We start from the raw sequence: 22,112 nt of genomic DNA, 5'->3' as shown, positions 1-22,112 counted from the left end.
GCTGCAGCATCGGTCCCAGAAGGGTACAGCTTCCCTGGCTGTGGACAAATGCTTTAATATGTTGTGACAAAAGCCACCTTCCTGTTTGAGAATCGTGCCTGGACCACACACACAGATGCAAACTTACACCGATGTCTCTGAGCAGCTCAGCACCTCAGGAGTAAGCCATATCCTCCTCTCTTCCTTTATCAGTAAGCTGCATTAAGGTGGCATCAACATAAAATGACCCATACACATGTACAATGTACAAACTGCTAAGGTTTAACATATGTATGGTTGGTTTATGTTTATCATCTTGTTTTCTATTGGCCCTGTTTGCTTTTTCTTTCTTTTCTTTCTTTCTTTCTTTTTTTGACAGCTTTTGCATTGAACACTTTAAATTCCATTTATCTCATTTGTTGTATTTGTGGTCTTAGTGGTTGTTTGGGTTAACAGGGTATATCTTCAGCTGGGTAAGGTGGTGCACACCTGTATCCCCAATGATTCAGGAAGTTGAGGCAGGAGAATCATGGGTTGGAGCCCAACCTTAGCAATTTAGGGAGACTCTTTCTCAAAATTAAAAAGGGCTGGGGATGTGGCTCAATGGTAGCAGGCCCTGCATTCAATCCCCAGTACCAAAAGAATATATAGTGTACATTTTCAAATTATCCTGGTCTAACATCAGGAAATTTATCACTCCATGTATAATACATGCTAATGATGAATTCTTTCAGATTTTGTATGTCTGAAAATGTCATTATTCTGCCTTTATTTTGGAAAGGTATTTTTCAATGAATACAGAATTATGAGTGGAGTGTTGAGATTCTCTTCTTTGAAAGAGAAGGTGCCTCTCCCATCATCCCTTTGTTTGAATGAAAAATCTGCTGTCACCCTCTCTTTGCTCTTTGTATATAACATCCCCCCCACTACACACCTCTGGTCACCTTTAACCAATTTTATTATGGTTTTAAATGATTAATTAATTAAGATGCCCCTCATTTTCTCGTGTTCTGTATTCATGGAATTTCTTGGATCTCTGGGTTTGTAGTTTTGATCATGTTTGGAAACTTTTCAACACTTATTTCTTGAAGTGTTTTTTCTGTTCCCCTCTCCTCCGTCTCTTCTTCCCAGTAATCCCATCGACTGTATATTTGGGCTTGTGAGTTGTCCCATGGCTCCCCAAGGCTCTTTTATTTCTTTTTCCCCCACATGTGTGTCGTTTCTGATAGTTTCTATTGCTGTCTTCAGGTTCGCTAATCTCTTTTGCCTGCCATGTCTAATCTACCCTTGATCCCATTTGGTATTTTGCATCTATTTCCTTCTTTAAATTTTCATCTCTAACAGTTTAATATGTATCACTTTTATATCTTCGTTGTCTTTTCTTAACTTTGGGACACATAATAATTTTTTGCATACCCTTCCAGTGAATTCTAATGTATGAGTTCTCCATTTTTAAAATAATGTGGTTTGTTGTTGTTTTTGTACCAGGGATTGAACTCAGAGGCACTCAACCACTGAGCCACATCCCCAGCCCCATTTTGTATTTTATTTAGAGACAGGACCTCACTGAGTTGCTAAGGGCCTCATTTTTGCTGAGGCTGGTTTTGAACTAGTGATTCTCCTGCCTCAGTCAAAAATATTCATCTCCCACATTCATCATCCCCAGGATGAAAGCCCTCAAAAGTCTTTCTTCCAGCTCCCTGCAACGTATGGCCCATGGCTGCCGTCTGTGATCTGGTGCAACAGCACACCGGAACTTCCCACGGCCAACTAACTGAAACTTTGTACCCACCGACGATCCGTCCCCACCCCTTCTCCCTGTCCAACCTTGATGAGCTCAGCTTTTTAGATTTCCCGTGAGGGAGAACATGTGATGCTTGTCTTTCTGTGACTGGCTTCTTTCACTTAACATCGCCATCTCCAGTTCCATCCATGTGCCCACAAGGACAGGATCCTGTTCTTTTTAAGGTTGAATAGTATTGCACTGGGTCTACGTAGCACATTTTCTTCATGCACTCATCCCTTGATAGACACCTGGGTTGTTTCCATTGCGTGGCTCTTGTGAATAGTGCTGCAATAAATATGGAGGTGTGGCTGGGCCTTTGACTGGCTTTTCATTTCTGGTGGCTACCTACCCAGTGGTGGGATTGTTGGGTCATGTCCTCACCCTATTTTTAGCTTGGGGGGAACCTCCACCCTGGTTCCCACAATGACTGTGCTGATTTACCTCCCCACCAGCAGTGCCCAGGGTTTCCTTCACTCCACGTCCTCCCGGGCTCTTTTTACCTTTCCCCTTTTGTGACAGTCGTTCTTGCTCAGGTGAGATGACAGCTCAGTGTGGTGTTGACTGGCACTTCCCTGGTGATCAGGGATGTTGAGCACTTTTTCATACACCTGTTTTCCATCTGTGTGTCGTCTTCTGGGAAATATGAATCAGATCTATTGCCCATTTTTAACTGGGCTGTTTTATTTTATTTTGGCTGTTGAGATCTTAGAGTTCCTTGGATATTCTGGCTATCAATCCCTTGTCAGATGTACAGTTTTCAAACGTCTCCCTTTCAGTAGGCTGTCTCTGTCCTCTTTTGATTGTTTTCTTTCCTGTGCAGAAACTTTTTAATTTGTTCTAATCCCACCTGTCTATTTTTGCTTTGGTTTCCTGTTCTTTTGGAGAATTGTCCAAAATATCATTTGCCCATCCCAGTGTCCTGAAGCATCTCCCCTGGGTTTTCTTCTAGCAGTTTCACAGTTTCAGGTCTTATATTAAAGTGATAAATAGAGGGCTGGTTGGTTTCACTCCTCTGAAGCTGGATATCTCATTTTCCAGGCACCATTTATTTGAAAGAATGTCCTTTCTCCAGGGTGTGTTATGAGCATCTTGGTGGAAACCAGTTGGCCGGTGATGGTTTTGCTTCTGGGCTCTCTATTCTCTTCCATTCATCTGTGTGTCTATTTTATACCAGTGGCCATGCTGTTCTGATTACAACAGCTTTGTAGCATGTTTTGAAGTAAAGTAGTGTAATGGCTCCTGCTTTGTTTGTTTTGCTCCAGATGGCTTTGGCTATTGCAGGCTTTCTTTCCGATTCCTTATAAATTGTAGAATTGCTTTTTTTCTAGTTCTGTGAAGAATGTCATTGATGCATTAGAGGGATCGCTTTGAATCTGTAAATCGCTTTGGGTAGGATGGACATTTTATCAGTACTGATTCTTCCAATCCATGAACATAAGCTATCTTTTTATTTTTTATATCCTCTTCAAATTCTTTCATCCATGTTTTATAACTTTTGTTGTTAAGATCTTTCACCTCTTTCCTTAAATTTATTTAAAAAAATAAATAAACTATTGTAAGTGGGATTGCCCTCTTGATTTCTATTTCAGATAGTTCACTATTGGCATAGAGCAACTCCACTGATTTTTGTAGGCTGAATTTTGTATCCTGCAATTTTGCTGAATTCATTTATTAGTTCTAATGTTGTTATTTTCTATATATATAAGATGATATCACCTTCAAACAGTGACAATTTGACTTCTTTTCCAAATCGGATGCCCTTTCTCTCTCCCTGACCCCTTTCTTTCCTTTCTCTTGCTTGACTGCTCCAGTTAGGACTTCAAGAACTATTTTGACTAAAAGTGGTGAAAGTGGTCAACCATATCTTGACATAGATTTTAGAAAGTTTTCAACTTTTCCCTATTCAGTATAATGTGATTACTGGCTTTTATAAATTTTTTTAATTGTATTTATGATGCTGGGGATGGAACCCAGAATCTCACTCATGCTAAGCAAGCATTTTGCAACTGACCTATAGCCCCAGCCCCCATGAATGGCCTTTATTATGTTGAGTTATCTTCCTTTTATACCTAATATGCTCAGAGTTTCATCAGGAAGGAGGTTGACTTTTATCAAATGCCTTTTCTACATCTGTTGAAATAACCAGATGACTGTCCTTCATTCTGCTGCTGTGGTGCACCATGTTTATTGATTTGCTTATGTTGAAACATCCTTGCATCCCTGGGATGCATCCACTTGATCAAGGCGAGGAATCTTTTTAATGTGCTGTTCAATTTGGTTTGCTTGTATTTTGTTGGACATTTTTGCATCCATGTGTATCAAGGGCATTGGCCTGTAGTTTTTCTTTTGGCCTCATAGATGGTATTTGGGAAAGCTCCTTCCTCTTCTTCTACTTTCTGAATAACTTAAGGAGAATTGATGTCAGTTCTTTCAATGTGTAGTAGAATCTGGCAGTGAAGCTGTCTGGTCCAGGGGTTTTCTTTGAAGGCAGACTTTTCATTATGGATTCAATCTTGTTGCTTGCTTTGGTCTTTTCAGGTTTGCTATTTCTGCATGACTCCATCTTGGTAAGGTTACATTCTAGGAATTTGTCCATTTCTTCCAGGTTATCAAATTTGTTGGCATATTCTTGCTCATAATAATCTTTCATGATCTTTTGTACCTCTGTGGTATCAGTGATAATGTCTCCCTATCATCTCTGCTTTATTTGAGTCTTCTCTCTCCTTTTCTTCATTTATAGAGCGTGTCCATTTTCAGAGAACCAGCACCATTTCATTGTTATTTTGTATTTTTTGTCCGTTTCATTTATTTCTGCTCTAATCTTTGTTATTTTTTTCCTTCTACTAATTTTGAGTTTGGTTTGTTCTTGTTTTTCTAGTTCCTGGAGATTCAGGATTAGGAGTTTATTTTAGTCTCCTTTTTTTCCATGTAGGCAGTGATTGATATAAACTTCCCTCTCACGTTTGCTTTTTTAAAAATATTTATTTTTTTAGTTTTAGGTGGACACAATATCTTGATTTTATTTTTATGTGGTGCTGAGAATCAAACCCAGTGCCTCACACATGCCAGGGGAGCACGCCACCACTTGAGCCACATCCCCAGCCCTCATGTTTGCTTTTGATGTATCACATAGGATTGGCTATGTTGGGTCTCCTTTTTCATTTATTTCAAGAAATTTTTAAACCTCCCCCTTGATTTTTTTTCCTTGATCCACTGATTGTTCAAAAATAAGTTGTTTAATTTCCAAGGACTTGTGGAGTTTTCAAAGTTTCTCTTGTTACTGATCTCTAGTGTTACTGCATTGTGGTCAGAAAACACACTTGATATGATTTCAACTTTTTAAAATTTATTGAGACTTGTTCTGCAGCCTAGAACATGGTCTGTCCTGGAGAACATCCCGTGTGCTGATGAGAAATGCGTCTTTCACAGCTGTTGGACAGAATGTTGTGTGGACATTCGTTCCATTTGGTTTAGGGTTCAAGTTAACTCTGCTGTTCCTTTTTTGATTATCAGCTCAGATGTCCTGTTCACTGCTGAAAGTGGGGCATCAAAGTCCTAAATTATTATTGTACTGGAGTCAGCATCTTTCTTTAGATCTGTCGATATTCACCTTATGTATTGGGTGCATATATATGTAGAACTGCTATTTCCTCTTACAAAATTGATACTTTCAGCATTATTATTAGATGCCTTTATCTTTTTTTACTGCTTTTGATTTTATTTGATGTGAGTATGGCTACTCCTTCTTTCTTTTGGATTCCATTTGCATGGAATATTTCATTCTATCCCCCTTTGCTTTCAGTCTATGTGTGTCCTTGGGAGCAAAGTTGAGTTTCTTGTAAGCAACATATAGTTGGATCTTTCTTTATAATCCACTCAGAATCTCTATATGTTTAAAATGAACAGTTTCTTTCATTTACATTTAAGGTCATATTGTAGGGAAAATCTCATTATAGCTATTATATAACTTGTTTTCTAGTTTTTTTGTACTTTCTTTCTTCCTCTCTCTTCTTTGTGGTTAAGTGATTTACTCCAGTAGTGTGTTTTGATTCCTTATTTATTATTTCTCATTTTTTATTACAGATTTTTTTTGTGTTTATCATGAAGCATGCAAAGCGATCTTTTGATTCTAACAATCTATTTGAAATGATAGCAACCTTACATGATTGTAAAGATAGGAATAGAAACAAAAGAACAAAGGAAAATATATGGTATGGTGTGGATGAGCTTCTGGCAAAGGCCCATGTAGTGAAGGTTTGGTTCCTAGCCCATGGCACTGCTGGGAGGTGCTGGGACCTTCACAAGGTTGGCCTAGTTGGAAGTCTTCTGTCCCTGTGGGGATGGGGGTCCTTGATGGGGAGACTGGGACCCTGGCTCCTGCTTTCTTTCTCTGCTTCACAGCTGCCGTGAACAGAGCACCCTCCTCAGTCGAGGCTCCTAACATGATGTGCTTCCTTACCACAGACCCCAAACCAGCAGGGCCAACCCCATAAGCTGGTACCTCCAAAACTCTGAGTCAGAATAAACTTCTCCCCCTTTTGAGTACCTCAGGTACTAGTTACAGCAGTGCAAAGTTAACTAACACAATATACAAGAAAATGCTACACTGGCCTCCATTTCTCCCCACATTCTGAGTTTTTGATGATGTTCCATTTCACATTTTGAAGTGGTACCAGCCCACTCCCAGCAAGAAGGCCCAGAGACAAAACCCTGTGCTAGCTTGCCTGTTCTGCTCCCCAGTTGTGTGGGGGTCCTGCTCCCTTCTCTGCTGCCCAAGTTTGGAGGAGGTCTGGTGGAGACAGTCAGCCACCTTCCCAGTTCCAGTGGTGCAGTCCCCAGATCCTGGCTTGGGGGTAAGGGGTATGGGGCTCCGCCCAGCACTGGATTTTACCCTGGTGGGCCTGGCTCTGCGTTTCTGGTCTCAAGCCTGACTCACTTCTCTTCCATCCTCAAAGTGGGAGGCGTCTCTTTACATTGGACTGTTTGGAGTTGGGAGTGGGGGACGCAGCAACTCTTTCCTCCCCGCCCTCTTCAACACATCTTCTTGTTTTGTGGCACCCAACTCAGGCCCTCTGGGCTCGTACCTGAGTTCTTTCATTCCTATGTAGGTTGTTTGGTGCATGAACATCTGCTCTGCGTGGTGTGTCTGTCAGGAGAGATCACCGGAGGGTCTGAGTCAGATGCCACCTGTCCCACCTCTCAGTTTCAATTGGTTGATTTTTCTCCTTATTAAAGGCCACATTTTCCTGCTTTTTTTTTTTATGCCTAGTAACCTTGGCTTGAATGCCAATTGTGAACTCTGCCTTGCTGGGTCCCAGATGGTCCTGTCAATCTTGAACTCTGTTGTGAGCTGCAGTTATGTCACCTCGAAACAACTTCTTCTTTACGCTTTGCTTGAGTGCTTTCTTGGGAGGGTCCAGCATGCTACTCAGGGGAAGGCTGATCCTTCCCCGTCACTGAGGCAAGACTCTCCAGCATGATCTACCCACGGCCCCATACCTTATGCCAAGTTTTCAGACTGGTGAGAAGGAACACTATTGATGAGTCTGTGTGAGCTCTAAGCCTTTTTCTTTCTATTTCTTTCCTATAGCTCTTGACCCAGGATCAGAGCAGGGTCATGGACTAAGTGAGACATTGCCTCAGTGACATTGAGCTGTGGGCGGGAACAGAAGAGGGACAGACTCCCTGCCTGCAGCCACCAGGGCCAAACTGAGGTCACAAAAGCTTGGTGACTGTCCAACAGAGGACCTGTCCTGATGAGATCTTCCGATTAAAATTAAAATAGTACCTTCAAAGAAGTTCATGAAAACATCTGCTTGGAGCTATTCTGGGCTTTGGTTTTTTTTTTTGGAGGGGGGTGTACATTTTAGATTGAAACAAAAGGACAATTGTAGGTCATTGTCCAATTCCAGAGCTCCAGAGCTCTCCTGTATCCCTGAGAAGTAGCAGCTAAACCCTTCTGTTAACCCTTAGGCCTGACTACACTGAAATTAAATACTCCCTCCAACAGTCAAGCGGGCTTCCGTGGGTGGCTTAGGCGATGAGAATCTGCCTTCTCACAATTTGGGGAGCTGAAAGTTCATGATGAAAGCACTGTGAGCTTGCTTTCTGTTGAATCTGTTCTTCCTGACTGACTTTCCAGCCATGTCCCCGTATATCCCTTAACCTGTGTGCCTGTGGAGGGAGACAGCTCTCTGGTGGCTGTCCCTCTTCCTATGAAGATGCCAATGCTATCAGATTAGGGCCTCAGCCTTGTGATCACCTTGAGCCTTCACGGCCTCCCAGAATAGTCGAGTTGGATCTGGGGCGTCAACACAGATGGGACCGGGCACCATTCAGTCCATAAAGCTCCCCATGCAAGCACCTTAGCAGCGGAGTCGCCATCCTCGCTGCCTGGCAGAGATGTTCACGTGAGTCTGCTTCATTTTCCGTAGTCCAAATGACAGGGGACTCACTGTCTGGGTTCTCGGGTGCAGTGACCCTACAAGTGGGTCATTTGCTCCCCTAAACAAGCCTGCCCAGGTTCCTCCTTTGGAATCCCCAAAGGGGTGGTCCTGGCATAGCAATCGCACTGCAAACTGGTGCAGTGGCACATGCCCAGAGGCTCAGGAGGCTAAGGCGGAGGATGCCTAGTTGGAAGCCAGCCTCCTCAATGGCAAGGTGTTAAGCAACTCAGTGAGACCCTGTCTCTAAATAAAATACAAAAAAAAAAAAAAAAAAGAGCTGGGGATGTGGCTCAGTGGTTCAGCACCCCTGGGTTCACTCCCCAGTACCCAAAACAAAAAAACAACAACAACAAAAAGTCCAGCTATGCAAATATGAGCACAGAGTCCAGAGGTTGAGGCCTCATTGAAAAGAGGATGCAGAGGAGCCCCAACTCAAGCTTGGTCTAGAGGAGACTCTGCCAAGAGGCATGTGCTCTTGGAGGTACCTTGAGGACGGAGGAGAACCCGATGATGGCTTCACTGCTTGCTAAGTTGCTGAGGCTGGCTTTGAATTCGCAATCCTCCTGCCTCAGCCTCCTGAGTCACTGGGATGACAGGCAGATGCCACCGCAGGTTTGCCCAGCTGGAGCTTGACCAGAATCCCCCACCCTTGATCTCTCGCAGCCTCCTCCTGCCCATCCCTGGGGGATGTCTGATCACCAAGGCTTGCTTCAGCAAGAATCCTGTTAGAGCAATCTGCTTACCCCCGAGGCTTCCCCCTAGTCATTCTCCATCCAGTGAACACCCCCCACCCTGCTCTGTGGCTGTGAACCCCGACTTGTCCACACTGCAGATCGAGCCCAGTTCTACCCTGAGGCCTGTGACAGTACACACCTGGCATCAGTTCCAGGAACATCTGTTGTTACGGCTTTAACTGCTGAACAGCTCTGGTTCTTTTTTAAACACACACACACACACACACACACACACACACACTGCACACGCTGTCTCTCCAGCAGCTTCTCAAAGCTGAGCAAGGGACTCTCCTCATTAGGAGCATGGAAACAACCCCCAGCCCCACCTGCTACCATTTACAACGCCATCACACTAGTGACATAAATGGCACCCACCGCGGTCTGTCAGGGCCGTGCTGGACTTGGGGAGATCGACCAGCAGCCTCTGGACCTGGGCCAGGGTTCTGAAGGCCTCCTCCATCTCCTTCCAAATGAGAAACACGTCTTCTCTGACTCCAGCCCCTAGAAAGGGAAACACAGCGTGAGCGGCACCTGAGACAGGCCTGGGAGCTCTCCTGTGGTCCTAGCAGGCCTGGCATGGTCCAACCAAGTTTCTAGAACATTCCTGAACATCCAATCCCATGTTGCCACTAAGCTCTCTCTGAGAATCAAAACTGAAATCCCCAAGGAAGTGCTGTCACCTCCAGAAGGCACGGACACAGACTTTAGGATGCAATAAATTGTTGTAAGCTAAGTATTTGTAGCAGCCAAATATTTTAAGATACATTATGGAAAGCATAAAATCAGTCCACAGCACCTCACAAGCCAGGTGTGGTGATGCACGCCTATAATCCCAGAAATGTAGAGGCTGAGACCGGAGGATTGCAAGTTTGAGGCCAGACCCAGCAACTTAGCAAGACCCTAAGAAACTTGGTTGAGACTCTGTTTCAAAACAGAAAAGAAAAAGGGGGATGTAGCTCAGGGGTAAAGCATTCCTGGGTTCAATCCCCAGCACTGAAAAAACAAAGCCAAGCACCTCATAAAAGCCAGGGTCACCCTTGTGAGGGAGGGAGATTCAGGAGGAAGGACGCAGTGGTCTCTGATGCTTTCCAGACCTGACTGAGATTTTCTGCTTCTTTGAAACCAGCTTCACTAGTTTTCCCTGTACTCTAACATCATGGTGAGCCTTTGACCTCCTTTTTTGGACTTCTGCTGTCCGACTAACGGGTTAGTTTTCACTATAACACTTGTTTTTTAATGAAGTAGCTTAATCTAGAATCTGTATCTCTCAATGAGTCAATCCCAGTTCATTGCACATGGGGCTGGGATGAGGTTCTGCCTTTCTCAAGGTCCAGACTAACAGATCAGTGGTTTCCAGAGATTGAGAGAGCACAGAGGCTGGGGACAGATGGGTGTGACAATAAAGGTGCAACATAAAAGCCGGGTGTGGTGGCTCATGCCTGTAATTCCAGCAACTTGGAAGGCTGAGGCAGGAGGATCGCCAAGTTTGAGGCCAGCCTCAGCAACTTAGTGAGGCCCTAAGCAATTCAGCAAGACCCTGTCTCAAAATAAGAAATGAAAAGGGCTGGGGATGTGACTCAGTGGTTAACCCCCCTAGATTCAATATTCAGTATCAAAAAAATTAAAATTAAAGTGCACCATGAGGGATCTGAATTGCATCAAAGTCAAGACACCGGTCTGATGATGGTCTCAACTTTTGCAAGATGTTATTAAGGGTGAGCAGGGACAAGGATACTCGGGTATCCCTATCATTTTTCTCTCTCTCTTTACTTTTTATAATTGAATATGAATGTACAATTATCTCAAAATTAAAATTAAAAAAAAAAATTTAAATCCACGGTCTTTCTACCATGCTGCTCCACCATCCCAGCTCATCCCCCGTCCTCAGAGTCTCCTTGGGATTCAAGGTGGCCTCAGGATGTCAAGCGCAGGTCCATCTTGGGGTCCAGAGGCAAAAGGGCCCACGACCACACCCCTGATGGAGTCAGGCCTCTTGGGCGTCCTTCCCCTGGGCCCAGCAAGAGCTTCACTGCATCAGCACCAGCGCCTCTCCCAGGGCCCCTCTGGCTGCAAGGGACCCGGGGGGGAGGGGGTTGGGGTGGGGAGCAGCTTCGTGGCGGACCCACTGCAGCGCCCCACAAAACTGGGCAAACCTAAGGATGGGGGCGGATCTGGGTGGGTGCCCTGCCGCCTCCCCTGAGGCCTGTGGGGCTGCACCAGTGGCCTGGGCCTCAGCGACTGGAGCTGACGGTGCCCGCACAGCCACGTCGTGGGCCAAACAGCGCTGCCCCCTCTCTGCTGGCTGTGCCCTTGCCCCTGTGAGAGGGCGGAAGGAGCCCTTCACGTCCCACTGTCAGTCAAAACCCGTCTAGAGTTTCTTTCTTTCTTTTTTTCTTTTTTAACATTTTTACTGGCTCTTTTTAATTTACCTGACCATGGAATTTACTATGACGTAATTAGAAAAGCATGAAACATAATTTGCTCTGATTGAGTCCCCAGAACTTCCCCTTCCCCTCATTTCCTCCCATCTCTGTCGCTTTCCTCCACTGGTCTTTCTGCTATTTGTAATTTTTTTTAAATGAGTGTCTTGTGGATGTATAAGATGGTGAGATTCACCGCGGTGTGTTCATCTATGTACACAGGAAAGTTATGTCGGGGTCATTCCACTGACTTCCCCATCCCATCTCCCCTTCATTCCCCATCCCTTCCCTTCATTCCCATTTGTTTACTCCTTGGATTTGTCTTCTAGTCTTTATTATCCTCCTCTGTATTTTGCATTAGCTTCCACATATCAGAGAGAACATTCTGCCTTTGGTTCTGGGGGATTGGCTTATTTCACTTAGCATGATATACCCTCCAGTTCCATCCATTTACCAGCAAATGCCATTATTCCATTTTTCTTTGTGACTGAGTAATATTCCATTGTGTGTAGATAGCACATTGTCTTTATCCACTCGTCTGTTGAAGGGCACCTAGGTTGGTTCCATAGCTTAGCTGTTGTGAATTGAGCTGCTATAAACACTGATGCAGATGCATGACTGTAGAATGCTGATTTTAAGGCTTTGGGGTACATGCTAAGGAGTGACATAACTGGGTCAAATGGTGGTTCCAGTCCAAGTTTTCTGAGGAATCTCCACACTGCTTTCCTTAGTGGCACCAGCAGTGTATGAGTGTGCCTTTTCCCCACATCCTCACCAACATTTACTGTTATTTGTATTCTTGATAATATTCTAAAGGGAGTGAGATGAAATCTCAGTGTAGTTTTAATTTGCATTTTTTTATTTGCTAGATACATTGAACACTTTTTCCCTATATTTGTTGACTGATTGTATTTCTTTGGTTGAGAAGTATCTGTTTGATTCCTAGTAAAATTTCTTTCAAGTAAGGCAAAAAGGAAGGATAATCACTGAGGGGCAGTCACATTGCTATTCTTGCCCTCACCAAGCCAAGCTCCTGCACCCCTTGGCCGGAGCCTGCTGTGTGCAGGAGAACCAAGGAGACCCCCGGAGGCAACCAGGGTGGGCCCCCACCATTTTCAGTGACGTTCTCGGTCCAGCCACCAGCTGAGCACTACTTAGCATCGAGGGGTTATGGGAGTCCCTACTCTGGGATTTGCTTCTAATAAATATGATCTTGCAGAAAAGAACTCAGCAGATGTGTTCTCTGGTTTTAAAAACTCCATTCCAGTAAAATGTTTATTAAAGCACAAAACAAAACCCTTCCGTTCCACAGAATTCTCGTTGGCTCAGAGCCCGCCGGTGATATCATCATTAAAGCCAAGAGCTGGGTCCAAACTCTTCAGGGATGAACGGTCCTTGCTGGGGTACCTGGTCTGTGCCTGGGCTCGGGTCCTTCTAAACAGTTTTTCATTTCTCTCACCACAGCTCTGCAGGCAAAACCTACTTGCACCCATTGTATGGCCAAGCAAACTGGAGGAAATGGTCCAAGGTCACAGCAAAAACAAGGGGCAGAACAGGGAGTGAAACCCATGTGGGTGTGACATCACCAACCTTGCTGCCCTTAAGGTTGCCCTGGAAACAGGATGGATATTCAGAAAGGGGCCCTGCACAATTATCAAGAGTACAAGCAACAATAAATGCTGGTGAGGATGTGAGGGAAAAGGCACACTCATACATTGCTGTGGGACTGCAAATTAGTGCAACGACTATGGAAAACAGTGTGGAGATTCCTCAGAAAACCTGGAATGGAACCACCATTTGACCCAGCTATTCCACAGCTTGGCATACCCCCCAAGGACTTAAAATCAGCATACTACAGGGACACAGCCACATCAGTGTTTATAGCTGCTCAAAAATTCATAATAGCTAAGCTATGGAACCAACCTAGGTGCTCTTTAACAGATGAAGGAATAAAGAAATTGTGTTATATATACACAGTGGAATATTACTCAGCCTTAAAGAAGAATGAAATTATGGCATTTGCCAGGAAATGGATGAAACTGGAGACTATTATGGTAAGCAAAATAAGCCAATCCCAAAGAACCAAAGGCCAAGGTGTTCTCTATTATGCAGATGCTAATTCATAATGAGGGGGAGGGAGATAGTGGTATTTTGGTCTAAACAGAGAGGAGTGGAGGGAGGGGAGGGGGTATGGGGGTAGGAAGTCTAGTAGAATGAATGGGACATTGTTACCCTATGTGCATATATGATTACATGATCTGTGTAACTCTACATCATGTACAACCGGATGAATGAGAAATTATACTCCATTCATGTATGATGTGTCAAAATACATTCCACTGTCATGTATACTAATTAGAACAAATAAAAAAAAATTTAAAAAGAATTCAAGATTTCAGTAGTTGAGACCCCTCTGACCAAGCCGATCTCCATAATAGCTCACGGATGCCTGACAGCTTAGAACCACAGACAGCATTGGGTCTAGGGGGCACTAGAACCCAAGGACTAACCCCAAGCCACCAAGATGGACTGTGGCACACCAGGGTGGATGTTTCTGACTTTCAAAATGTAGCCAATAAGGACAGGGCAGGAGCAAAGGCATGTTGGGGCTCAGGCCCTCCCAAAGTTAGATCAGATGAGAGGGTATTAATAGCTCTGTTCATGAAGAAGCAAGGGACAAGTCCTGACAGAGATGGATGGCCAGCCCTGCTCACAGACAGCCACGGCCCAAGAAGTGAAATGTTATGTGTGTGAGCCCAGAGTTGGAACTCCCAAAATAGCTCTCACAGCTGCCAAATGCGAACCTTAAGCCCTCCGGGCTTCTGTGCACCCGGAAGGCCAAGAGTGAGGTCCAGCCGCCCGCCTGTGCCTGGAGGTGTTGAGTAGCAGGATTCTCTTTAAAAGTTTCAAATGAGACAAGGCTGTCCTCTAGATTCATGGACAACTTCTTAAAAGCGAGTGCACCACAGGTCGGCATCAAAGGACGCATTTCCAAGGAAATGCAGTTGGCTCTTGATTATCCAGGAACAGGAAAGCGCGTCTCAGGAGCAGGGGACCAGCTCCCGGTGCAGGCAGGAGCCAGGACATCCCTCCCCAGGACTGGTGCCTGCAGTTGACAGCTGAGCTCGCAGGCGATCAAAAAGCAGACCAAACCAAAGCTGCTCATTTAATGAGGTTTGCTTTAAACCGAGCTGTTGTTGAAAACCCCAGAGGCATTTTAAAAGCATAACGTACAAAGGGTAGGTTGGATTTGAAGGTGCTCCCTCCCGGGGCAGGGAGGAAGTGCTGCCATTTTTTATCAGGGGTCTGCTAAGAGACTTCTCAGGGAGCTGCAGCCGAGGGAGAGGAAGCCACCGGAAATGGAAGAGGATGGGGGTGAGGCACAGGAAGTCTGCACCAGAGGGCTCTGTGAGCTTGAAATTCTCCAGGTTCACCCAGAGAGGGTGGGAAATGACACGAAGCCCTCTGTCCCTTCCACAGAGGTGCCTTACGCCGCAGCAGAACACGCAGCCTACAGAGGTGCCCGAGAGCCTGCAGCCAAAGAGCCCCCAAGGCCCCCACCTCGGACCTCCCCATATGCCAAGGGGTGACAGTGGCTCATGTTACAGTGCTGACATCGCTGGGGATCCTCCTCACATGAAGCTGCTGTTGTTCTTTGGCATCTGATAGGGATTTGCCCAGATGGCTAACTTGACAAGTGAAATGAGGCCCAGGACAAATTAAGTTTGGATGTAGCAAAGGGGACAGTTTGCAGTCACCTGCTCCCAAACACTACCTCTCTGTCACATTCACGTCTCACCTCTCAGATAAAAGAGTTGTCACCATCCATAGATAAACAGGTTCACTTAGCAAAGATAGGTTGAGCAACTTCTACATGTTGGGTGGGCACTGATGGTGCTGGAGGTGAGTCCAGGGGCCAAGGTCACCCAGGGCGTCCCCCTCCCAACACTCTGCCCTCAGAAACCTGCTTGCAGCGCTCTCCTCCCAGTCCAGGGCTCATGTCCTCCCCTCAGAGGACTCAGCCCTCCACTGCTTATCCCAGGACTGTGCCACCATCAAGCTTTGCCTAGAAGCCCCAGGAAGCTGTGGTCAGCCTCCCGCTCCCCAGGGCACCAGCCACAACCCTGTGCTCCATCCTCCTGCCGCCAGGACACTCCCAGGCCTCATATGAATTAGGCTGTGGGTACATGAAACCCCTGGCTGGTTGTCACTCCAGCCTCAATTCCAAAGAGTGCAAAGAAGCATGCACCAGGGACGGTGACACTGTTATACGCAGGACCCTGACTCCAGTCTCATTTAAGCCGATTCCCCACAAACACGACAGGCCGCTGCTCGGGCCGCAGCCCGCTGCTCAGCCATGGGCCCAGCTTCTCCTTCCGCAGTAGCATGAGCTCTTGGGGTGCTGTCTGCACTTCACTCTCTGGATTGCACACGTTTCAAGCACAGCGACAAAGACTTTGCCTTCACACCCTCCACAGGACCCAGGGCTTTAGGTCAGAAGTCCTCTCCTTCCTTGTTTCCATGTGCACTTACGACGAGGAAACAGCAACTGAGCAGCTACTGTTTCTTCTCTGGTGGCCTTGCCCCCCCCCCTCGTCATTGGCAGCCCCATTACTGCAAGAACTCTCCCAAGGGGTATGTGACAGGTGCAGGTTCTTTGCTCATAGGGCTATGACCCAGGTGTTCCAGGCACTCATGGTGACATTCCTGTTAGGTCCCCATCCCACAGTGAGGCGAGACTGCCCTGAAGTACTTGAAACACTATCATTCCAGACTTGTTTACAGACTCTAACATTTCCCCCTTTTGTTTAATTTAAATAAGGACCATAGTGGTTTTTACACAAACACCATAAATAATCTCCTACAAGCAGAAGGGGAGGATACAAAATGCCACAGACTCGGTCTGTAAACAAGTCTGGATGGCGCCTGGCATTTTGCCAGAGGGAGTGGTTTGTGAAGTAACTCCAGCGAGCCATTAAGTGTGGAGATTCCTTATTGGTTGACTGCTGTATCTATTTTATGTTAATTAAGATAAGCTATGTGGAATGTATAAATACCTCTGTTGTCCTACAATAAACGGCTTCCACTCCTGCCGTATCAATCTGCACAAGTTGTTCATCACCCCCCGGTTATTTTGCTGCAGCCGGAATCTATATTGCAATCAATGTTTATAGCTGCTCGATTCACAATAGCTAAGCCATGGAACCAACCTAGCAGCTCTTCAACAGATGAATGGATAAAGAAAATGTGGTACATACACACAATGGAATGTTACTGAGCCTTAAAGAAGAATGAAATTATGGCATTTGCTGGTAAATGGGTGGAACTGGAAACTATCCTGTTAAATAAAATAAGCCAATCCCCCAAAAAGAAAAGACTAAATGATCTCTCTGATATGTGGATGCTAACACACTATGGGGGTGTGGGGGTTCATTGGATTAGACAAAGGGGAATGAAGGGAAGGGAGGGGGATGGGAATAGATAGGAAAGACAGTAGAATCAGACAGAACTTTCCTGTGTTCATATATGGATACACAACCAGTGAAACTCCACATCATGTACAACCATAAGAATGAGAAGTTCCACTGCCTGTATTTATGATATGTCAAAATGCACTCTACTGTCATGTACAACCAAAGGGAACAAAGAAAAAATCACAAACAAAAGCACCCTTGGCAACTCTTGAACCCCGGGTCATTCCCAGGTCCCACTGTGGGCTGGATTTTGTGGGACTCTTAGGTGAGGGCCTGGCCCAGCTGGCTCCAGAGTTTGCAGTCTGCCTGACCCTGAACCCCCACACAGCCGCCCCAATACAACCACAAAAAGGCAGTATTTTTTTCAGGAAAAAGGTATCACATGTTCCTATTTTCAGAAAGCCATACAACATGTTTTTTTAAAAGATAATAAATTGCAGGCTATTAAAAATTCCCAGAGACCAAAAATGATAATTAGATCAGACAAAGGGGATATATCACCTCCATAAAAAGGTGAAAGACGATGAAATCAGTAGCTTTTGTTAAAATGGAAAAAAAAAATCCCAGTTATTTGTGTTAGATTGTATGTTCAGATGTTCTGTTGGTGAGAGGCAATTGAACACCTGCTGGGTTGATCCAGCCCCAGGCCCCAACCACCAAGGAACTGTACACAGTCCCACCCAACGAAAATTAACTGTTAATTAATTTAAAGCAAATATAGAGTCCTCTCGCCATCTGGACAAGTGTCTAATGTTTTCTTGGGTCACTGAGTATGTGTTTCACAAGGGTCCTTATGTTATCTCAGAAGCAATTTCAAATACAAAGGATGAGCCACTTACACCATAATCTAATCTGTGAATGTGGTACCGTCTCCTGGGTCCTCTCTCTCTAAGTGGAACACTATAAAATGCAAGAAGAAGCCAGGTGCGGTGGCGCATGCCTGTGATCCCAGCGGCTCCGGAGGCTGAGGCAGGAGGATTAGGAGTTCAAAGCCAGCCTCAGCAAAAGCAAGGCGCTAAGCAATTCAGTGAGACCCTGTCTGTAAATAAAATACAAAATAGGGCTGGGGATGTGGCTCGGTGGTTGGGTGCCCCTGAGTTCAATCTCTGGCACCTGACCCCCAAAAAACATGCAAAAGTAATGCAGTGTAAGTCACTTTGTAGACCTGAAAAACCATCCCCATGGTCAGAAAGCTTCTACTCAGTGAGAGACCCAAGCCCAGACCCTCAGGAACTGCGGGTCAGGCAGCTGATAAAGATCCAGGCAAAGGAACAGAAAATGATGTCTAAAGAATAAATGCAAGGGGGGAAAATGTCCCTGGATTGAATGTAGTTGAATAAGTCTGTTTAGAATAGGTGATGCCATTTATAAGATACCAACACAGGGAGTAAGTGACACGGTGAATTTCAGGGAACTGGGCACTGGGTCTCACTGACACAGTCGGGGCTGTTCCCCACGGGTCACTCAGGAGCAAGCAAGTTCTGGATCATTTTCTCCACACCAGGAGACTGACTCAGAAACCAGGAAGCTGATCGCTGTATCATACCCCCTCTTCGGGGGGACTGTCCACCTGGAAAGACATCATCCACTCACTCTGACAAAACTCCATCAATGCTTATTATATTCCAGCACCAGATATCCGGAGTGATCAGGACGCTGTCCCAGTTCTTTGGTAGCTCTTGTTTAAGTTGCTGAGTCTGGCTTTGAGCTCTCGATCCTCCTGCCTCAGCCTCCCGAGCCCCTCGGATGACAGGTATGCGCCTGTAGTTTCCCCCAAGCGTGGTGCCCAGAACTGACGTTGGCAATGCTTGTCAATGCAGAGTCCTGGACCCCGGCCCAGACTGACGCTCAGGGTGGGGATGCAGGAAACAGAACTACAAAAGCAACCCAGTGATTCCTGTGCCACAAAATTTCAGAGTTTTAGTCTAACAGGTGGACCTGCCTGTAAGCAAATTCTTACTATCCAAAACATTCCTTGAAAGACAAAAAAAGTTGGGTGATTTCCAGGAACAATATTCTCAAACACTGATGCCCCTATTTCTGCCCCATAGGAGTGATTGCCAAAGAAGTCAGCTGTTTCCCCTGCAGAGTGTTGGGGATGCCCTGCCACTACAGATTCTAGACACCCACCGCAGGCCGCCCACCGCCTGTGCTTTCCAAGTGCTAGCTGGGCACAGTGGCGCATACCTGTCCTCCCAGCGGCTCTGGAGGCTGAGGCAGGAGGATGGAGAGCTAAATGCCAGCCTCGGCAACTTAACAAGACCCTAAGCAACTTGGTGAGACTCTGTCTCAAAATCAAGAATTGAAATCAAAAAAGGGCTGGGGATGTGGCTCGGTGGCTAAAGGCCCCTGGGTTCCATCTCTAGGATTGGAAAAAAAAAAGAGTGTTATTATTTTAGATGGATCTTATAATGGTTACATCCTGCTGATGCATGAAGAGAGGACATAGAAGGGGAAACTGAAATGTGGCATGAACCTGCTTCACCCTGACTATTGCTGGGCGTTTTAAACACATCACTTCATCGGCTCACAACAAAGGTGTGAGTCGCCCCGCTTCACACACAAGCACACTGAGGTCAGAAAAATCAAGGAACTTGCTGGAAGCTGCCCATCTGTAGGGTCAGGATTCGAACTCAGGTCTGTGGGCCTCCAAAGCCCCTGCCTTCCTTTCACACTGGAACCCCATCCTGTATCCTCAGGCGTCATCAGGATGCAAGCTCTATGTCGGCAGACCCATCCCCTGTGTGCTGGCCCTTTTCAGTTTCCCTGAAACGGTCATGGGCAGTGACCCCCGGGACAGGCCTGCTGGGGTCAGCCCTGAGAGCTCTCCACAGCGGGGCTTCTGCTGTCTGCACGTTCATCTCTACTAAGGTTTGGATGTGGTTTGTCCCCTGGGGTTAATGTGTTGGTAGCTTGGTCCTCAACGTGGCCGTGGGCGAGGTGCTGGGCCCTTTAAGAGGAGGGGGCCTAGTGGGAGGTCTCTGAGGGTGCCGCCCTGTGGGCCCCCAGTGAGTTCTCATGCAAGGGTTATTACAGAAGAGCGAGACTGGTCTCTCTCCAGTCTCTCTGGCTTCCCCCCTCTCTATGATCCCTCCTTCTCACATACATGCCTGCCATGATGCCATCTGCCATGATCTGACACAGTCAAAGGGGACCTCACCAGAGCCACAACTATATGATTTTGACTTTCAACTTCCATAGCTGTGAGCTAAATAAACCTTTCTTCTTAATAAATCACCCAGCCTCTGGTATTAAATTATAGCAATGGAAAACTAAGATATTCTCTTATCAAACCATGAATTTCTTTTCTTTTTTCTTTTTAAACCATGACTTTCTTGATGACAGAACCATGTTTATCCATTTTTGTAACCATGATACATCCCTGATGCCTGGTCAATACTTCCAAATAGCTGTCCTAGAACATAGGCTCCTTAAGAGGCCTCCTTTGTTTATCATCATATCCCCAGAGCCCAGCAATGCCCTTGACTTTTTAATTAATTTATTTATTTTACCCTTGACTTTTAAATAACAAATGTGAGTGGAATCTCTCACTCTGTAATCATAGCAAGTTTATTCAAACATAATCAGAGCAGTCTGCACTGCAGCTGGCAGCCTAGACTTGAGCAAGGAATTAGAACCTGAGCCCAAGTTGGGGCAGGAATACAGGGGCCCTGCCCTGAGGCACGTACTCTCTAACTGGGAAACTGGTCTTCACCTACCTCAGATGAAGGTGTGAACTAGGGGAAGAGGAGGGGGGCGCAGCCAGGCTGTTCTTAAGTGACAGGGCCTTGGAGTCACATGAGAAGGAGCAAGTCAAAATTGCAAAGGGACACTCAGAGTCCTGGGTCCCCTAGTTGGGAAGCTTATCTTTAATTCCTTTTGAATCTCCTCTTCCTCACCCCCTAGTGGGAATCTAAAGCCCCCAGAAGGTGTTTAATAAACATCTGTTAACTAGTCGCAGTTGATGAGACTCGCAAGGCACCCGACTGTCAGAGGAGCAAGGCTTCAGGGGACTTGGGTCCCTCCACCTCCTAAACTACAAGGTGGCAGCAATTTTGGAAATGCCGCTGCTCTGGCTCCATCCATCGCATAAGCTGAATTCTAGGAAGCAGGAAGGAGTCGTCTGAGAACCTCCTGCTGTCAGTATAAACAGCTATAAACTGGCACCAGCCAAGGCTTCTAAATTAAATTGGAGATTAGAAACGAAGAAGCCAAGCCAAGCCGGAGCGATGGGCCACTAGACTCCAGATGTCTAATTCAAGATCACGAGAGTCTGCCAAGAACAGGACTCGTTTATTTTTTCTCTTTAAGCGTAGCAACCTGACATATGCCCAAGTAAATAAAATTTCGTTTTAAAATAGTTAGTCTTAGTTCAAACATTTTTCTCCACCAACACACACAAAAAGGGTAGTTTCCAAAGGTAGAACCAACCAAATTTTTATATTTTATAGCTACAACATTTTTGGACTTAATGCTGGTAGAGCTAAGCAGCTTTTCTAATGTCATTTTGCCAAGAGTCCTAGTTACAAAAAATACACTCAGAAAGAAACATTGTGTTTTGCTATTACCTAATACTCCTTTTAGTTTATTCATTGCAAAGTCTTTTTCCCTTGTCTCCTAAGCAAAATCCAGTGATGAGCACAGAGAATCCTATAAACAGGGACTGGAGATTAAAGATGCTTAGCCCAGCAAGTGCTGTGCCCAGAGGGGCTAAAGCAGGCTCAGTGGGGAGAGCCATGTGGATTGATTGATTAGTGATGGCTGCCATGGTGGGGTGAGAGGGTGGATTGATTAGTGATGTCTGCCATGGGTGAGGATGAGGCTGGAAATGGAAGGGCTTCCTTGGTGCCCACCCTGGCCTACTGGAACCACAAAAGTGTCCTGAGTACAAATCAGCATATTGGTACTTTGGGTGGTATCCATGAAACCATGTGAGTTGAAATTATGCCCCAGCTGTTTGCAATTTGCCTCCTCCACCCCCACCACAAGGGTAGGATGCTCTGGCTTGAAGTGGGAGCCCTGAGCCACATCCCTGGGACTTTTTAATTTTTTTTATTTTGAGACAGGGTCTCATTAAGTTGTTTAGGGCCTTGCTAAATTGCTGAGGCTGATCTCAAAATTGTGATCCTCCTGCCTCAGCTTCCTGAGCCACTGGGATTACAGGCGTTCACCACCATTTGGCTCCTTAGATTTTCAAGCACAAAGAGGCTGACATCATGAGACACCCCACGCCTGAGGAGCTACATTAATGCCAAGATCATTTTACTTTTACT

General features: G+C 45.7%; 1 protein-coding gene across 4 annotated transcripts in view; it reads right to left on the bottom strand.

Annotated features, from left to right (window-relative positions):
* Positions 1–22,112, bottom strand: part of Vwa3b (von Willebrand factor A domain containing 3B) — a 188,234-nt gene that overhangs the window by 122,189 nt on the left and 43,933 nt on the right. For all 4 annotated transcript variants that reach the window (XM_076832898.1, XM_076832894.1, XM_076832895.1 and 1 more), the window contains one exon: positions 9,321–9,446. In XM_076832898.1, coding sequence (XP_076689013.1) covers positions 9,321–9,446 — 126 coding nt within the window. The remainder of the gene's footprint in view (positions 1–9,320; positions 9,447–22,112) is intronic.

This window comes from Callospermophilus lateralis, chromosome 14 (assembly GCF_048772815.1).
Source record: "Callospermophilus lateralis isolate mCalLat2 chromosome 14, mCalLat2.hap1, whole genome shotgun sequence".
NCBI lineage: Eukaryota > Metazoa > Chordata > Mammalia > Rodentia > Sciuridae > Callospermophilus > Callospermophilus lateralis.
The sequence above is the reverse complement of the archived record's forward strand: the minus strand, read 5'-3'. Positions and strand labels throughout refer to the sequence as shown.